The sequence below is a fragment of the Aedes albopictus genome, chromosome 3 (assembly GCF_035046485.1).
Source record: "Aedes albopictus strain Foshan chromosome 3, AalbF5, whole genome shotgun sequence".
NCBI lineage: Eukaryota > Metazoa > Arthropoda > Insecta > Diptera > Culicidae > Aedes > Aedes albopictus.
In genome coordinates this window covers 184,004,018-184,022,760 of record NC_085138.1, presented here as the reverse complement: position 1 = coordinate 184,022,760, position 18,743 = coordinate 184,004,018, and the positions used below count along the sequence as shown (strand labels likewise).

Genomic DNA, 18,743 nt, shown 5'->3' with positions numbered 1-18,743 from the left:
CCCAGTCGAGTTAATCGCAGCCTCCGCTCATCACAGCCGTCCCGGTCCTGTAGCCAGTTGTGGTTCGGGAGTCTTCCAACCCGTTACCTCAGGCGAGTATGACGACAATTCAATTAATGAACCTACAGTACCCGGTGATTCAATTTCCAGTACCTCTGAACGTTTTTTGACGCATGGCCATGCCAACGACGACGAAGTACTGATTTATTACCAGAACGCTGGTGGGATGAATAGCAGTGCAGGCGACTATCTTCTAGCAACATCCGACGACTGCTATGATGTTATCGTTCTTAAGGCCGCACGGGACGACGTGTAATTTTTCCTATCTTCCCTCTCTTTCTAACAATTTGCCTCGCGATTTTGAAGAAGCTAATATCAATTCCCACTGCACTGAAGTAGCTGAAACTTTAGTCGATTGTGCACCACAAGTGAGCAAATGAACGATCAAATTTCTAGTCAATAATATGAAGTAGAAGTTGAGATTTGCATCTTACTAGCAACAGAGCAATGGCGAACGATTCAACCACCGTCCCGTCCGGCCTTAACGAAACTTGGCTTGACTCGCGTACCCTCTCCAGTCAAGTGCTCGGTCCAGGATATGAAGTTTTTCGTTGTGATCGCGGGCCTAGAAATAGTCGGAAGTCAATAGGTGGTGGCGTTCTAGTCGCGGTGAATAAGAAACGGAAGTCAAGTATGATCGGAAACGATCTGTGGGACAGCATTGAACAAGTGTGGGTCTGCATCGAGTTGATTGATCGTAAAGTCTTCTTATGCGGAGTTTATGTGCCCCCCGATCGAACTCGTGACGACGATCTGATTGAAAACCATACTAGGTCGGTTATGTCGGTGATTGACATGGCAGCGGCTTGGGATGAGATTATCATCATTGGTGACTTCAACCTATCTGGTATCGCGTGGCAATCGTCTCAAAACGGTTTTCTCCATCCCGATCCTGATCGCTCTACGTTCCATGCTGGAGCGATTAAACTGTTCGATCGCTATAGTTCCGCTACGTTGCGCCAAATCAACTATGTGACTAACGAGAACAACCGTTGCCTTGATCTTTGTTTTGTAAGTGCGCAAAATGTTGCCCCGTTCATCTCGATCGCCCCAACTCCGCTAGTCAAACAAGTAAGGCACCATCCCGCGCTGATCATCTCCTTGAGTGATCGCCGTACTACTGAGATGGAAGGAATCACGGCTGTTTCTTACGACTTTCGGAAAGCAGACTATGTCAGTATTTCGGAGTTTCTTGCTTCTATCGACTGGCCAAACGTTCTGGATGGGCGCGATGCTGGTAAGGCTGCTCAAACTCTCTCCAACATAATTGGACACGTAATTGAGCGACATGTTCCTAAAAAGGCGCACACAAATCATGATAAACCGTGGATGACACGCGAGCTTCGCAGATTAAAGACTAAGAAAAGGGCTGCACTCAAGAACTACTCTAAATACCGCACGCTTCCCTTGCGGGAGCACTACTTACGACTGAACTCCGTATACAAAACCAAAGTTCGGAACAGCTTTAGGCGTTATAACTTTAGTATCCAGCGAAACCTAAAAGCGCGACCCAAGTCTTTTTGGAGGTATGTTCATACTCAACGGCATGAATCCGGCTTCCCTTCAACTATGACCTTTAACGGTGAAGTCGCCTCAGATCCCGCAAAAGTTAGCCAACTTTTCGCCATCAAATTTGCGAACACTTTTTCTGACGAACGTGTTTCGAACGACCAAGTGAATCAGGCTGCTTCCAATGTTCCATTGGAGGTTGGTAACAACATGCATTCACTGAACATTGACGACGCAATGATATCTGCAGCCGCATCGCAATTAAAATCGTCGTCTAATCTCGGTCCAGACGGTATCCCGTCTATTTTCGTCAAGAAATTCATCGACCATCTTCTTGTTCCTCTTCGGCACGTGTTCAACTTGTCCCTTTCGAGCGGGGTGTTCCCGCCCATATGGAAAGTTGCCATTATGTTTCCTGTCCACAAAAAAGGTGACCGGAAGGACGTGAATAATTACCGAGGCATATCATCTCTGTGTGCTATTTCCAAGTTATTCGAACTCGCAGTTCTGGATCCTCTGTTATTTCACTGTAAGCAGTACCTGAGCGATGACCAGCATGGCTTCATCTCGGGAAGATCAACCACTACAAATCTTCTGTGCCTAACATCTCACGTCACAGAAGGATTCGCGGCATCTACTCAAACGGACGTCATCTACACTGATCTCTCTGCGGCATTCGACAAACTCAACCACTCCATCGCAGTCGCTAAATTAGAAAGATTAGGAATTAGCGGAAATATTCTGCGATGGTTCGAGTCGTACCTGGTCAACCGAAGATTCACCGTAGCAGTCGAAGGCTTTTGTTCTAAGGAGTTCGTCGCCTCCTCCGGTATTCCTCAAGGAAGTCATTTGGGACCACTAATATTCCTCCTGTACTTCAATGATGTAAACCGAGTGCTGAAATGTCCCCGCCTTTCCTACGCAGATGACCTGAAGGTTTACTTGAGAATACGTTGCCCTTCCGATGCAGCTCGGCTTCAGCAAGATCTGAACAACTTCGACCAATGGTGTACCTTAAACTGCATGGTCGTTAACCCAGAAAAATGCTCCATTATAACTTTCGCTCGAATCCGTAACCCCGTCATCTTCAATTACAAGCTTCGCGATAAAGTAATCCAACGTGTGGATCGCATAAAGGATCTCGGTGTTATCCTAGACGATAAGCTGCAGTTTAATTGCCATGTTTCGTACATCGTGGAAAAAGCGTCTCGTACATTGGGGTTCATCTTTCGTATCGCTAAAGACTTCACCAGTGTATACTGCCTCAAATCACTCTATTGCTCGTTGGTTCGATCAATACTTGAGTACTGCTCGGTTGTATGGCATCCTTATTACCAAAATGGGATTGAGAGGATCGAGTCCGTCCAGCGCCGCTTCCTCCGTTACGCTCTTCGCCGTCTGCCTTGGCGTGATCCTCATAGGCTACCCAACTACATAAGTCGATGTCGATTGATTCATCTGGACACACTTCAAGTACGCAGGAACGTCTCTAGGTCACTATTCATAGCAGATGTTTTACAGGGTCGGATTGACTGCTCCGCTATCCTAGAAGCTGTCAATCTAAACGTTCGTCCCAGGGCGCTTCGAAATAATTCTATGTTACGACTACCTTTTCGGCGCACCAATTACGGCCTAAACAGCGCACTATTGGGCATTCAGCGAACTTTCAACAGGGTGGCATCAGTGTTTGATTTTAATTTAAGTCGTGAAAATGTTCGTCGTAGCTTTTTCTCTTTTTTCTCTAGTTCGGATAACGATTAGTAACAAACTTTTCATGTTTTTTTTTGTACAAATGTATTTGTCTAGTTTAAGTTTTATTCAACCATTGGGACCATTATTGTCTGTTGGTGTTGTCAAATAAACAAATAAATAAATGCGGTAAAATTCCGGTTCGATTCGAACTATAATCCAGAAAATCGGCCTATGGGAAGTGCCTTAAAAGTTAGTGACCTTTTTTGTACACAGGCATACATACACGGAAAAATATTAAAACCCAAAGAATAAGTTTTAAAAACTCAAATTTGGCTAAACTGCTTTTAGTTTTAACTCAAAGTTGGGTTGTTTTCTCCCTCGCCCCACCGCAATGTTGTCGAAAACAAAGAGAGAAGCACCGACGCATCCGCTGCTCTTCCGTGGAAGAAGCCAAATTTGGGTTTTCTTGAGTTAACCCAAATTTGCGTCATTTGAGGCCTCCGTTGGGTGAAAATAACTTACCAGTGGGTTAATTTTTTTGCCGCTCTCAAACGAGAACTACTCACTCACCACTTTCGCTGTTTGACGCAAATTTGAGTTATTCCACGGAAGACCGGGATTGCGTCAAAACAACTTAAATTTGGGTTGATTTGTAGTTCCGTGTACATACATACATACATACACACACATACACACAGACATCATCTCAATTCGTCGAGCTGAGTTGATTGGTATATGTGACTTGACCCTCCGAGTCTTCTATCGAAAATTCGTTTTGCTTTTCTCGTACACCAAATTGTACTGAAAGGCTATATGTTCACTCAAAAAACGATAACTTAATTACGATATATAGAACACAAAACGACTACTCTGGCTGTAGGATTGAATTATACTGTCTCTGATATTGCTCACCAGCTCAAGCCAACAATCCTCCGTTCTCTGGTGAGCAATATCAGTAATGTCATTATGTAGATCAACGATCAGCAACGGAGATGTACACGGAAAAAAAAAGATTACCTAAAAAATACGTTAAAAGAACGCAAAAATAAGTATACCGCTTGAACTTTTTACCCAGCAGTGGGTTGTTTTCTCGCTCTCCCGCTCGCATTGTTGTCAAAAACAAAGCGAGAAGCAGCTACCTAGCCGATAATGTCCGTGCGAGAAGCCAAATTTGGGTTTTTTGCCGTTTACCCAAAAGTGGGTTTATTTCAACCCACTAGGGTACTTCGAAAGTTAACGCTAGGTAGAAAGAACTTTGCGATGGGTTGCAATTTTCTGCCGGCATCAAACGGAAACTACCCACTCAGAGCTTTAACGCGGTATAGCCAAATTTGGGTTCTCGCACGGAAGAGCCGATATGAGTGAAAAGAACCTATATTTGGGTTGATTTCTGGTTCCGTGTAGGTACTCTCACAGTAGCCACGAGCCAAACATCGTCCAGTGGATGTTGTTGATAGCCACGCTCGTAGACTCGACGATAGTAGGTAGGCAGCATGGTTGCGGTGGCAGGCACTATTGTTCGTCCATCGTCAGCACCACCGTACAGTATATCCCTTTCGTGACGAACCAGCACAATCGTGCTGTTTTTCGGCATTGGTTTTACACATTTTTATCAATTATTGTTTTTTCCTCAAAATATGTGATGTAAATAATTTTTATGATCGAGTTATTACTCTAACTTGTATTTCTGAGCCTTAGCTTTGATTGAAATTGTTTATAGAAAACGCCACGAAAAGTTAAACAAAAAGTACAATCACCCTAGAAGTCGAAAACATTTTATCTGTCGTGTTTATATGAATATTCGTTTAATCCAGATATGCAGTGATAAAAATCGATAGAAAAAGAGTAGTTCTGCAAAACGACGAAGAAAAAGTAGAGCTTTGTTGAAAAGCACAAGATTTCTGGGTTGGCAAAGTGGGACCAGCACAATTGTACTGTTCCGTCCCCAAGGTGGTCCAAGTTCCATCGGTAATTACCTATTCTTAGGCGTTTTATGGTATAGAAAATTGATTTTAATTATTAAATCACTACAAAGTGTTAGTTTGTAAAAACTTATAACGTATAATTTCAACTCAAGGAACACGATATCAGCTTGTACGAGTTATTTAAGGAACTTTGAATACTTGGGTGATAAACATTACTCCATATTATCGAAATCATGAGATAGATTGGAACAGGGATTTGCTGTTCTTATTATCTTCTTTTTATTCACTTCTATTATTTGAATACCCTGTCAAGCTGATCTCGTGTTCCTAGATTTAAAATTATACGTCTAAATTTCTACAAACTAACACTTTGCAGTGATTTAATAATTACAATAAATCTTCTGTACCAAAAAACGCCTAAAGGTAGGCAATTTCTAGCAAGAACATCGACCGGCTTGAGGACGGACCAGCACAATTGTGCTGGTCCTAATTTGACCCCAAAAAGTGCATAGGTGGATATAGTAGCAGAAGTAAAGAAAGTTTTATTCTAGAGGACGTTAAGTTTATAAGAGAAAATTTGAGATAGGGGGATTAGGGGCATAATGGACACCCGGGGCGAAATGGACACCCCTGTTTTTGTCGAAACCGTTGACTTTTATGTAAAACTTTTAATGCACAAGTGTAAAGGAACAAGTCATTGTTCTATTTTCCAAAAGTATCATTTATATTCCTTCAAAATAACCAAAATATCATTGAAATTGAAGTATGTTTTTAATATGATGGATTTCTTATAATTTCGAAGCAGCAGTAAATAAGGTACTACGCGTTTTTGAATGTGTCCACCATAAAACAAATAAAATGTTAGCATATCTACATGTACACGCAGATTTAGCGGTTGAAGTATTATATTTTTTATCAGAACTTACTCAAAATAGCAATTTCAATTTTGTAGTCGATTCGGGGCGAAATGAACACTGGCAATTCTGAATGGATGTATGCGCGTTGCATATTGTTAGGCGTTTTAGAGAGTGTGGAAAAAATCAATCCGATTATTTTAGCCTAAAATTCATTTAATTTACTTTCATGTTATGTAAACTCGTCTAAAATGGAGTATTATATCTGTGGTATTGATCTCCGTAGGCAAATTTCTTAACTGGTCGATATTATCAAAGATGCAGCATAAAATATGCAGGGGTGTCCATTATGCCCCGATGGGTGTCCATTTCGCCCCGTACCTTTCCTGCCAGCCCCAAAAAACACACGGTTTACAATTCATTATTTCTTCGCAATAATGACATTCTACCTGCTGTAAATGATTGAAATACGTAGGAAACAAGTTAAAGTTGTAAGCCAACTGATAATATGTTAAGTTTTTATCTGTTATACAGGCCTAACATACTCATTTGCTTAGGGTGTCCATTATGCCCCTAATCCCCCTAATCATTCTTTTATGGTCCGTCACGAAAGGGATATAAGTTACGTAATGCGTTCAGGCTAGAGGTTTTGGTTGGGCAGCAATGGGAAGCAATCAGCTGTGTTTATGTTAGATTACCGGTAGAGGCGCTTTTCTGATAAATGCGGTAAACGTGATAACAGTGTAAAGTAACGGCGATGGTTATGCTTTGCGATCGTAGACGGCGCTCGTGTTCCACGTGTTTTTCACATATACAACGGCACCGCCTAGCACCAATCCACTCGAAACATCACGCGCAACACGGGTGGAAATTGCCAGTCAGGAAAAAAGAAGTAAACAACTTGAAATTTGTATGGTGATGTAATCAATTCTCTGTTACTGCAATGAATCCATAAAAACCCGATTTAATCCACCTATGGTGAACAGAACCTTTCTTACACTTATTAAAACAATTGTTGTTTTATTTGTATTTAACATATTTATTTTGTGTGATGGATCAAAAGTTCTAGAAAATATTGTGGATTTGGCATCTAGTGGATTGGTTTCCAAAATAGCATCATGGACCATGGACTAAACTACCAGAAATGCCAGACACCTTCTAGAATCTTGAATGAAATTAAAAAAAAATAGTTTACATAGGGAATCGCGCCACTTGGGTGGTGGCTTCTATATTCGTCTGTTTTCCACTATTACTCAGTCAATTTTGAACCAATTGACTTGAAATGTTGTACACGGGTAAATGCTATACCTATCCCATCGCATTCCAAAAATTGTGTCAATTGGTTCAAATTTCACTGAGTTATAGCGGAAAACAGGCGAAAATAGAAGCCACCGCCCAAGTGGCGCGATTCCCTATTCTGGAATATTGTATCTTTTGTTAACTGCCAAAAGATCTTGAATCGATTAACAAATGGATAATCAAATCAGCGAGATACACTGTGTCTAATATCTCTTAATCAGTCGAATAAATTAGCTCCGAAGTACTTGGTATTCATGGTTATGGTGTAAAAAGGACAAAAATGATAAATCTACTATGCTAATCAGTTTTGGAATTAGCTAGTTATTTTGGCTGTCCAGTTCTTGCATTTTCCCCACAATACATAAATTCAAAGCTTTCATTTAACATATTGTTAGTTTTCACAGAATTCCTGTTTATTTGTAATTTGTTATTTATAATTTTATTGAAAACAATAACCTGCTAGTATACACTTTATATGAGGTCAGCATTATTGATTGAACAATATTTTCCCATGGACTGGTCAAAAACTCATGCAAGATAACAAACGAATATAATAATGAAAAAAGGAATTTATTGAAATACTCTTCGAAAGATATCTCAGTAACCAAATGTCCAATCCAAATAAAATTTCAGAGCCTTTTACAAGGATACTGTAGCTTTCATTTGGTGCTAAGAGAACCCAAATCGGTTGACAGACGACTGAGATATTTATTATGATACACTTGGTCAAAAATCTCTCAAAAGGTTAACCTGTATTACTCCCAAGTACTCTTTGAAAGAAATTTCGAAAACCAAATGTCCACTCCTAATAAAATTGTATAGGGCCCATATAGCCGAGGCGGTAAACGCACGGGTATTCAGCATGACCATGCTGAGGGCGACGGGTTCGATTCCCGGTCGGTCCAGGATCTTTTCGTAAAGGAAATTTCCTTGACTTCCTTGGGCATAGAGTATCTTCGTGCCTGCCACACGATATACGCATGCAAAATGGTCATTGGCAAAGGAAGCTCTCAGTTAATAACTGTGGAAGTGCTCATAGAACACTAAGCTGAGAAGCAGGCTTTGTCCCAATGAGGACGTTACGCCAAGAAGAGAGAGAGAGAGGGTTCTACTAGGATGTTATAGCTTTCATTTGATTCCAGGAGAACCGAAATCGGTTGACAGACGGTTGAGATATTTATTATGATGCACTTGGTCAAAAATCTCAAAAAGTTTAGTTGAATAAATCCTAAGTACACTTCGAAAGATATCTCTGTAACCAAATGTCCAATCCTAATAAAATTTCTGAGCAATCTACTAGGATGTTGTAGCTCTCATTTGGTGCCAAGAGAACCCAAATCGATTGACACACGGCTGAGATATTTAGTATGATACACTTTGTTAAAAATCTCAAAAAGTTTAGTTGTATAACTCCTAAGTACTCTTCGAAAGATATCTCGGTAACCAAATGTCCAATCGAAATAAAATTTCAGAGCGTTCTACTACGATGTTGTAGCTTTCATTTGCTGCCAAGAGAACTCAAATCGGTTGACAGACGGCTGAGATATTCATCAATATGCGAAATGTCAAAAATCTCTCAAAAAGCTAACCTATATTACTTCAAAGTACTCTTCGAAAGATGTCTCGGTAACCAAATGTCCAATCGAAATAAAATTTCTGGGCGATCTACTAGGATGCTGTAGCTTCCATTTGGTGCCAAGAGAACCCAAATCGATTGACATACGGCCGAAATATTTATTATGATACACTTGGTCAAAAATTTAAAAAAGTTTAGATGTATGACTCATAAGTACTCTTCGAGAGATATCTCGGTAACCAAACGTCCAATCGAAAAAAAATTCAATAGCGTTCTACTAGGATGTAGTAGCTTTCATTTGCTTCCAAGAGAACTCAAATCGGTTGACAGACGGCTGAGAAACGTGCGTGACTTTTTTTTTGTAACGCACATACACACACACGCACACACAGACACACACACACAGACACACACACACACACACAGACACACACACACACACACACAGCTGCAGATAGCCCATCACAAGACAGAAGTGCTCGTAGTCAGTAACCGCAAAGCAGTGCAAAGGTTGGAGATCACGATCGGAGAGGAGATAATTTCATCGCAGCGCGCTTTGAAGCACCTGGGCGTGATGGTCGATGACCGCTTAAACTTTAACGCGCACGTTGACTACGCCTGCGAAAAGGCGGCGAAGGCGGTTAACACAGTAGCGAGGATTATGCCAAACGCGGGCGGTCCAAGAAGCAGTAGGAGGCGCCTCTTGGCAAATGTTGCAACCTCAATACTTAGGTATGGAGTGCCAGCCTGGGCTCCGGCGCTAAAAACGAAGAGAAACCGTGGAAAGCTGGGCAGTGTGTTCCGGCTCATGGCTATGAGAGTCGCGAGTGCCTACAGAACAATCTCGTCGGAGGCTGTATGCGTTATCCCTGGGATGATGCCCATCTGCATCACCCTAGAGGAAGACGTCGAGTGCTATCGGCGGAGTAACGTAAGGAATGCTTCTAGAATGGACTCGCTAGTGAAGTGGCAACAAGAGTGGGACAATGCGGCGAACGGAAGGTGGACCCACCGACTGATCCCAAATGTGTCGGCGTGGGTGAACAGGAAGCATGGGGAGGTGAACTTCCATCTGACGCAGTTTCTGTCCGGGCATGGCTGTTTCCGGAAGTACCTGTTTCGATTCGGTCACGCGTCTTCCCCTCTGTGTCCGGAGTGTGTGAACGTGGAGGAAACACCGGCGCACGTCGTCTTCGAATGCCCTAGGTTCTCGGAGATGCGCAGGGATATGCGCGGCCTGACGGTCGACAACATTGCCGAGGAGATGTGTCGCCACGAAGACACGTGGAACGCTGTCGACAGAGCAGTAACGGGGATGCTGTGCGCGCTGCAAAGGAAGTGGCGCGAAGACCAGAGAGCGCAGGACCGCGATCCGGGTAGGCATGATCCACCGCCGGGGACATGACTGAGTCGTCCGTAACGTGGCACCGGTTTTGGTCGTCAGAGCGCCGGTGAACCGGAAGTCTTCCACCAACCGGAATCGCCGGGCCGACTTTGGCACCATACTGGTCGGAATGAAAACATCGGTGTCGAGAGAACTTCCACCGCCGGGGACTAGACCGAGTAATCCGCGAAAAAGCACCGGAGCTTGGTCGTCGGGGCGCCTGTGAACCGGAAGCCAGTCTCCAACCGGAATCGCAGGACCGACCTTGGCACCAGCCTGGGAAGTATCGGGAACGGAAGAAGTTTCAGTGTCGGGGAACTCTTCGTCGGATAGGGTAGATCCACCGTCGGGGACTATCCGGGTCGTGTGCGAAAAGCTGGACGAAAAAGTGGAGTGGCACCGAAAGAGCACTGTTCGGAGCAAGTTAGCAGCATCTAGAATAACAAATTTGGTGTATGTTTGTACCAACTGTGTCGCTGAATGGCGATAGGTTAGGTACGAACACAAAAATGATTAGAATAACAAATTAAAATGCGAAGAAATGTGCATGAGCACAGAAGAAGGAGAGCGCATTGCCCCCCCTGAAGCAGTCGCGTCAGTGGTACCAGGGGGATCGAGGCAAGTAGCAGAGTTTTTCCAATCGGTTTTCTCTGCTGAGGGTGGTAGGGAGGAAAAAAACACACACACACACACACACACACACACACACACACACACACACACACACACACACACACACACACACACACACACACACACACACTGGGGCCTGACGCACCCCCCCGCTTGCGAGTCAGCCGCGTAGTCGCCGGCTAAGAATAGGACTACTAACCCCAATTCAAGGTGTCAAGCGACCCGTGCTGAGGAATGAGTGATCGAGGGGGTGAAAAAGATGCTCGATCTTTAACGGAGCCTGTGGGGTACCTGGGCACCCCCCACAGTAAGCTGTCCCTTACCGCGTTAATGCAGGGCTCTGGCGTGGTGGACATTCTTTCCCGTGCGACTCGTGGGATTAATCATGAAATCAAACAAATCAAGCAATCAAAATTCAGGTGGAAGTAGTGGTGGGATCAACCCCTTCGCAAGAAGCGGGTTGATGAGATCTCCGACAAGGAGAAGTGAGGAGATAGGCGCTGGGAGTTGCGTACGCAGCTCAAGCGTGGGTGCTCCAGTCCACTTCCCGGCAAGCCAGCCGGTGGAGGTTATGGACGGAGCGTGGTTGTTGAGGGCCGTCAACCGAGGATCCAAAGGACGGTCCGCAATAGAGGTGGCTGAGCAGCAGCTTGGCAAAATCATCGACTTTGCGTCCACTAAGTCGAACATAAGCAAGGACCTGAAAACGGCCTTGCTTCGACTTAGGGCGTCGATCGACGATGCTAAGCAGGAGCACGCGGCACTCGCGTTGCTGACTGCTGCAGCAGCGGAGCCTGCAAATGAGAAAGTGCCGAAGTTTACCCAAACGGAGGCCTTCTCCTTCGCAGGAAGTCCAAATAAGGCGGAAGCGACTGCTCGCGACAAACGGGGCAAGCAATCGCAGAAGCGGGCGAGGCAACCGTCAGGCGAGGAGCTGTCTGGCGGTGCCCGCAAGGCCAGGCGAATCATTACCCCGAAAGTCGGTAATAATGCCGGAAGGTCGGACCCCAGCCAGGGTTCCCGGAAAGCTGGGAAGGGTGGGCCTGAAAAGGCTGGCCCGTCCCGGAACGATGGGAACAAGGGGTTGCGACCGCTAGTGGGCCCTCAACAGCCACAGAGTAGGGCGATCCAAGGGGAGGACCCCCCTTGGACGAAGGTAGAGCGGAAGAAGAAGAAGGCGAATCCGCAGGTAGTAGCGCAGGACGCCAAGCCAAGGCGTAGGAGGGCAGGTGCCAAGCGCGAGAAAGGCGACGCTATCGTCATCAAGATGGAACAGTCCAAGTACTCGGACGTCTTGAAGATGATGCGAAGCGACGCCAAGCTTGAGGGTCTTGGAGCCGACGTACGCAGTATTAGACGTACTCGTACGGGCGAGATGATCCTGGAGCTGAAGCGCCAGAAGGAGCACAAGGGCGCCGCCTATAAGAGGCTGGCAGAAGAGGTCCTTGGTGAGGGTGTGCAGGTGAGGGCTTTGACACATGAGGCGACTCTGAAGGTCAAGGACATCGATGAGATCACCGAAGTGGAAGAGCTCGTCACGGCACTGCGGCAACAGTGCGATGTGCAGGTGGCCGCCGCAGCCGTTAAGCTACGGAAAGGGCCAGCAGGGACACAGGTAGCTTTGGTTCAGCTACCTGTGGCGGACGTCAAAAAGTCCGTTAAAGTAGGGAGCATAAAGGTGGGTTGGTGTGTATGTCACCTGACATTCCACGAGCCACCAGAGGTTTGCTTCAGGTGTCTGGAACCAGGACACAAGTCGTGGGACTGCAAAGGCCCCGACAGGCGCAAACTGTGTAGGCGATGCGGCGCTGAAGGTCATAAGGCCCAAAGCTGCACGAGTCCGCCCATCTGCATGATCTGTACCGGGAAATCCTCGAACAACAGACATCCGATGGGTGGTCCAAGGTGCCCGGCCTTCAAGAAAGCCGCAGTGAACAACAAATCACAGTGCAGGTAACGCAGCTGAACCTGAACCACTGTGATGCGGCTCAGCAACTGCTTTGTCAGGCAGTTTCTGAGTGGGAGACGGATATCGCCATCATATCGGACCCATACCGAGTACCCGCCGGCAACGGCAACTGGGTCGCGGATGGGACCAGAAAAATGGCGGCGATATGGACGACGGGTAAATACCCCGTTCAGGAGTTGGTGTCTACTACCTATGAGGGCTTCGTGGTCGCCAAAGTAAACGGGGTCTTCTTCTGTAGCTGTTATGCGCCTCCGCGGTGGCCGATCGAGCAGTTCACGCAAATGCTGGACCGCTTAACGACCGTGCTAACAGGGCGAAGGCCGGTGGTAATAGCGGGCGACTTTAATGCCTGGGCCGTGGAATGGGGAAGCCGTTTCACGAACCAGCGGGGTCAGATCCTGCTAGAAACACTGGCCATCTTAGATGTCGACTTGGCTAATGTCGGTACCAAGAGTACCTTTAGTCGGAATGGAGCGGAGTCAATTATTGACGTGACCTTTTGCAGTCCTGGCCTAACAAGTAGTTCGAACTGGAGAGTAGATGATGGCTACACTCACAGCGACCACCTGGCGGTTCGCTACAGTATCGACTACAATAACAGCAGACAGCGGATAGAAGAAGAGGCGGCTAGGTCAAGGCCAAGCCCTCGCAGGTGGAAGACATCATACTTCGACGAAGGGGTATTTAGGGAGGCGCTCCGCCGTGAGCGAAACTTAATCGGTTTAGACGGCTACGAGCTGGTAGCGGTGCTCTCACGTGCGTGTGATGCGACCATGCCTAGGCGAGTCCACCCTAGAAATGGGAGGCCACCGGCTTACTGGTGGACCGACGCGATTGCGGACCTGCGCCGCGCCTGCCTAAGGGCTAGGCGGCGGATGCAGCGAGCACGATCAGAGGAAGAGCGAAACGAACGGCGGGTGGTGTTCGCCGCTGCAAAAGCCGCGCTTAAGACCGAGATAAGAGCAAGCAAAAAGGCCTGCTTTGAGGGTCTCTGTCAGAGTGCCAATACGAACCCGTGGGGTGACGCCTACAGGATCGTTATGGCCAAGACGAGAGGTGTGATGGCTCCTACAGAGCAATCTCCAGAGATGTTGGAGGGGATCATTGGAGGACTTTTTCCGCGTCATGATCCTAGTCCTTGGCCTCCTTTCGTAGGACAGCCGGGGACTGGGGCTGGCGATGAGGAGAGGGTCACCGATGTGGAACTTGCGGGGATAACTAAGTCCCTTAGCGTAGGTAAGGCCCCAGGTCCGGACGGAGTTCCGAACCTGGCCTTAAAAGTAGCTATTGCAGAGGCTCCCGAGATGTTCAGGTCTGCTATGCAGAAATGCCTGGACGAGGGAGTTTTCCCAGAAGCTTGGAAGAGGCAGAGCCTGGTACTATTGCCAAAGGCGGGGAAACCACCCGGAGACCCGTCGGCATATAGACCAATATGCTTGATTGACACGGCGGGGAAGGTGCTCGAAAAGATCATCCTCAATAGAATGTTGCGGTTCACCGAGGGCGAAAATGGTCTTTCGAGTAACCAGTACGGCTTCCGGAAGGGGAGGTCCACCGTAGACGCTATCTTGTCGGTTACAAAAACCGCCGAGAAAGCACTCGAGCCTAAGAGGAGGGGAATTCGCTTTTGCGCGGTAGTGACTCTGGATGTAAGGAATGCGTTTAATAGCGCCAGCTGGTCTGCTATTGCCGATGCGCTCTTGCGTCTGGGGATACCGGAGTACCTGTACAAGATTCTCGGAAGTTACTTTCAGAATCGTGTACTAGTCTACGACACGGAGGTGGGTCGGAAGTGCTTTCACATAACCTCAGGAGTCCCGCAAGGTTCCATCCTGGGTCCGGTGTTATGGAATGTCATGTACGACGAGGTGTTGAGGTTAGAGTATCCAGTGGGAGTGGTGATTGTCGGATTCGCCGACGACATTACGCTCGAAGTCTACGGTGAAACGATCGAGGAGGTAAAGTTGACTACCAACCACTCGATCAAGGTTGTGGAGGCGTGGATGCGGTCCAGGAAACTGGAGCTGGCTCACCACAAGACAGAGGTGACGGTTGTTAACAACCTGAAGTCGGAGCAGCAGACGGAGATCAGTGTAGGAGACTGTACTATCCTGTCAAAGCGCTCCGTCAAACACTTGGGCGTGATAATAGACAATAAGCTTACTTTCGGTAGCCACGTCGATTATGCCTGTAAAAGAGCCTCCACAGCTATTGCGGCACTGTCCCGGATGATGTCCAATAGCTCTGCGGTGTACGCCAGTAAGCGCAAGCTTCTGGCTAGTGTTGCTACATCCATACTTAGGTATGGCGGCCCGGCGTGGGGCACCGCGCTAAGTACTAAATGCTACCGACGGAAGCTGGAAAGTACTTACAGGCTTATGTGCCTGAGGGTTGCGAGCGCGTACCGTACCGTGTCACACGACGCTCTCTGCGTCATTACTGGTATGGTGCCTATCAGCATTCTTATCAGTGAGGACATGGAGTGCTTCGAAATGCGCGGCACAAGAGGCATACGCAGGACTGTCAGGATGGCCTCTATGGTCAAATGGCAGCGCGCGTGGGACAGCTCCACCAAAGGAAGGTGGACCTATAGGTTGATACCGAGGGTAGATAGTTGGATTAATAGGCGCCATGGGGAAGTCACATTCCACCTGACACAGGTCCTTACAGGTCATGGTTGCTTCCGACAGTATCTACATCGTTTCGGGCATGCGGATTCTCCCGAATGCCCAGTGTGCAATGGTTTAGAGGAAACGGCGGAACACGTTTTGTTCGTGTGCCCGCGTTTTCGCACAATGCGTGACCGCATGCTTGCCACATGCGGGGAAGACACAACTCCGGACAACTTGGTCCAGAGGATGTGTAGGGATGAGTTTGGCTGGAACGCCGTTTCAACGGCTATTACCCACATCGTCTGGGAGCTACAGAGGAGGTGGCGCGTGGACTCGGAGAATGGCTAGTCCAGATGCAGTACAAGAGGTGGTCCAGGGGTTCGGAGTCGGCTTCGTAGGTCATACCGGTGCCCTGCGGTCGAGATCGACCCTTACAACGATTAAGTGGCCGCGGAGAGGAAGTCCCGGTAGCGGTGCTGTCGTGGCGTCGGTCTACTGGGTTGGATCCGAGCCCGCGGTTGGAAAGGGGTCCCCGGCAAGGGTCGGGGTAGGTGAGATCCTGCTGTCTGCAACCTACGGGTGCATCTGATAGGGCCTGAAGGGTAGTGATACCCTTCCTTGCGGGCAGGTCAGATCGGGTTGCACGTGGGCATCAGTTCTTGATGTCCGCTCAGCAGTAGGGCGCGGGCGGGGTTGACCCTGCCCGCCTTCCGAGGACAAAGGGAGTGGCGAGGACCACTCGGGAAACTGGCTAAGCGCCAGCATGCTACCGTGATGGACTCTCCAAAGCGAGTCATCGATGTTCGTTGCTGCAGGCTACGCAGCTAACCTTGTGGGTGCGATGTGCACTAGCCCCTCTCTGAAGCAATACCTTCTTGGTGGTTCCGGAGAGACGTAGGGTTTGGTGACCATAGGAATGGTTTAGTGAGTCGTCCGTTGCGTAGTACCGGTTTTTGGTCGTCGGAGCGCCGGTGAACCGGAAGTCTACCACCAACCGGAATCGCCGGGTCGACTTCGGCACCTTACTGGTCGGGATGAAAACATCGGTGTCGAGAGAACTTCCACCGTCGGGGTCTTTCTCTGTCGGAGTAGGCTAGGTCCGTCCACCGCCGGGGACTAGACCGAGTATATCGCGGAGAAGCACCGGAACTTGGTCGTCAGGGCGCCTGTGAACCGGAAGCCAGTCTCCAACCGGAATCGCAGGAGAGACCTCGGCACCTGTCCGGAAAGAAACGGTTTCGGAAGATGTTCCACTGCCGGGGAAGTCTTTGTCGGCGTAGGGTAGATCCACCGTCGGGGACTATCCGAGTCGTGCGCGAAAAACTGGAGTGCTAAAACGACACCGTTCCTCGGAGAAACTCAGTATGATCCGAAGTACTTGCTGGTGGTATTAGAATAACAAATTTGGTGTATGTTTGTGCTAACTGTGTCGCTGAATGGCGATAGGTTAGGTACGAACACGAGAACGACTAGAATAACAAATTTAATTTTAGAATAACAAATTTGGTGTATGTTTGTACTAACTGTGTCGCTGAATGGCGATAGGTTAGGTACGAAAACGAGAATGACTAGAATAACAAATTTAGAAGCGACAAAAAGTGCATGAGCACAATAGCAGAAGAGCGCATGAGCGCATTGCCCCCCCTGAAGCAGTCGCATATCAGTGGTACCAGGGGGATCGAGGCGTAGCAGAGTTTTTTCAATCGGTTTTCTCTGCTTGGGATGTTGGGAGGAAGAAAAAAAAACACACACACACACACACACACACACACGCACACACACACGCACACACACACACACATACACACACACACACACACACACACACACACACACACACACACACACACACACACACACACACACACACACACACACACACACACACACACACACACACACACACACACACACACACACACACACACACACACACACACACACACACACACACACACACACACACTCACACACACACACACACACACACACACACACACACACACACACACACACACACACACACACACACACACACACACACACACACACACACACACACACACACACACACACACACACACACACACACACACACACACACACACACACACACACACACACACACACACACACACACACACACACACACACACACACACACACACACACACACACACACACACACACACACACACACACACACACACACACACACACACACACACACACACACACACACACACACACACACACACACACACACACACACACACACACACACACACACACACACACACACACACACACACACACACACACACACACACACACACACACACACACACACACACACACACACACACACACACGCACACACACACACACACACACACACACACACACACACACACACACAAGGGCAGCAGGGGCAGCAGGGACAGGAGTCCAGGGGCCTGACGAACCCCCCCTTCTGCGAGTCGGGTGGAAGCTTGGGAGTCTTCCCGAAGCGAAAACCGTTCACACACCCGTGTGAATTACCACCTTTGGCGCTTCCTTCGGGGAGTGACCGGGCTTCTGGTCTCCAGACAGCTCAAGAGGAGGATGCCTAGGATGTGGCGGGGGTTCAACAGTGGGCTCTGTTGGATTCCCATAAAAAGCCACACATCTGCAAGCAACTCCGTACAAGCGACCTGGTACCGCTTCCAAAGTGCCTTAGCCCAAACACCCGGCGTGCCAACCGGCACATTAGGATCGACGCCAGTAAGACCCTAATTATGGCAAACTGGCAGCACATGGACATGGACACGAGCAAGGAATACGTATATACTACCAAACGCTACAGAGCTGACAACCGTACTATTCCATTACCCTAGTAAGAATGGGTGACACCTTTCCGAAACGGCGAGTGGGCTAATGGTATGGTTGCCCCCGTCCCGTTAAAACCTTGGCAGGCCTCCAAGTACGTTCCGAACTCGCCACCTTAGCCGGTGGAAGTAGGCTCAGTTGAACATTCCTGACTAGTGCCGATCTGGCTCTGAACACGGTTCCCCATAAAGGACCGTGTCAACCCTAGCATGGCCTCACTGCTTGCAAAGATCACCATGGGATCACGACGGCAACTACTTACGACGGGCGAAGATAGCGGCTTGGAGGGGGGGACCCAACCAGATGGAGAAGAACAACAATTACACAACAACGGAGGTAGCAGATGATAAGGATGCGAGCGC

At 47.8% G+C, this 18,743-nt stretch overlaps 1 protein-coding gene across 1 annotated transcript in view; it reads left to right on the top strand.

Annotated features, from left to right (window-relative positions):
• The first annotated feature begins 693 nt into the window (after positions 1 to 693).
• The window catches only part of LOC134290482 (uncharacterized), a 32,375-nt gene continuing 14,325 nt past the window's right edge, over positions 694 to 18,743 (top strand). The window contains exon 1 of the mRNA XM_062857634.1: positions 694 to 1,297. Coding sequence (XP_062713618.1) covers positions 694 to 1,297 — 604 coding nt within the window. The remainder of the gene's footprint in view (positions 1,298 to 18,743) is intronic.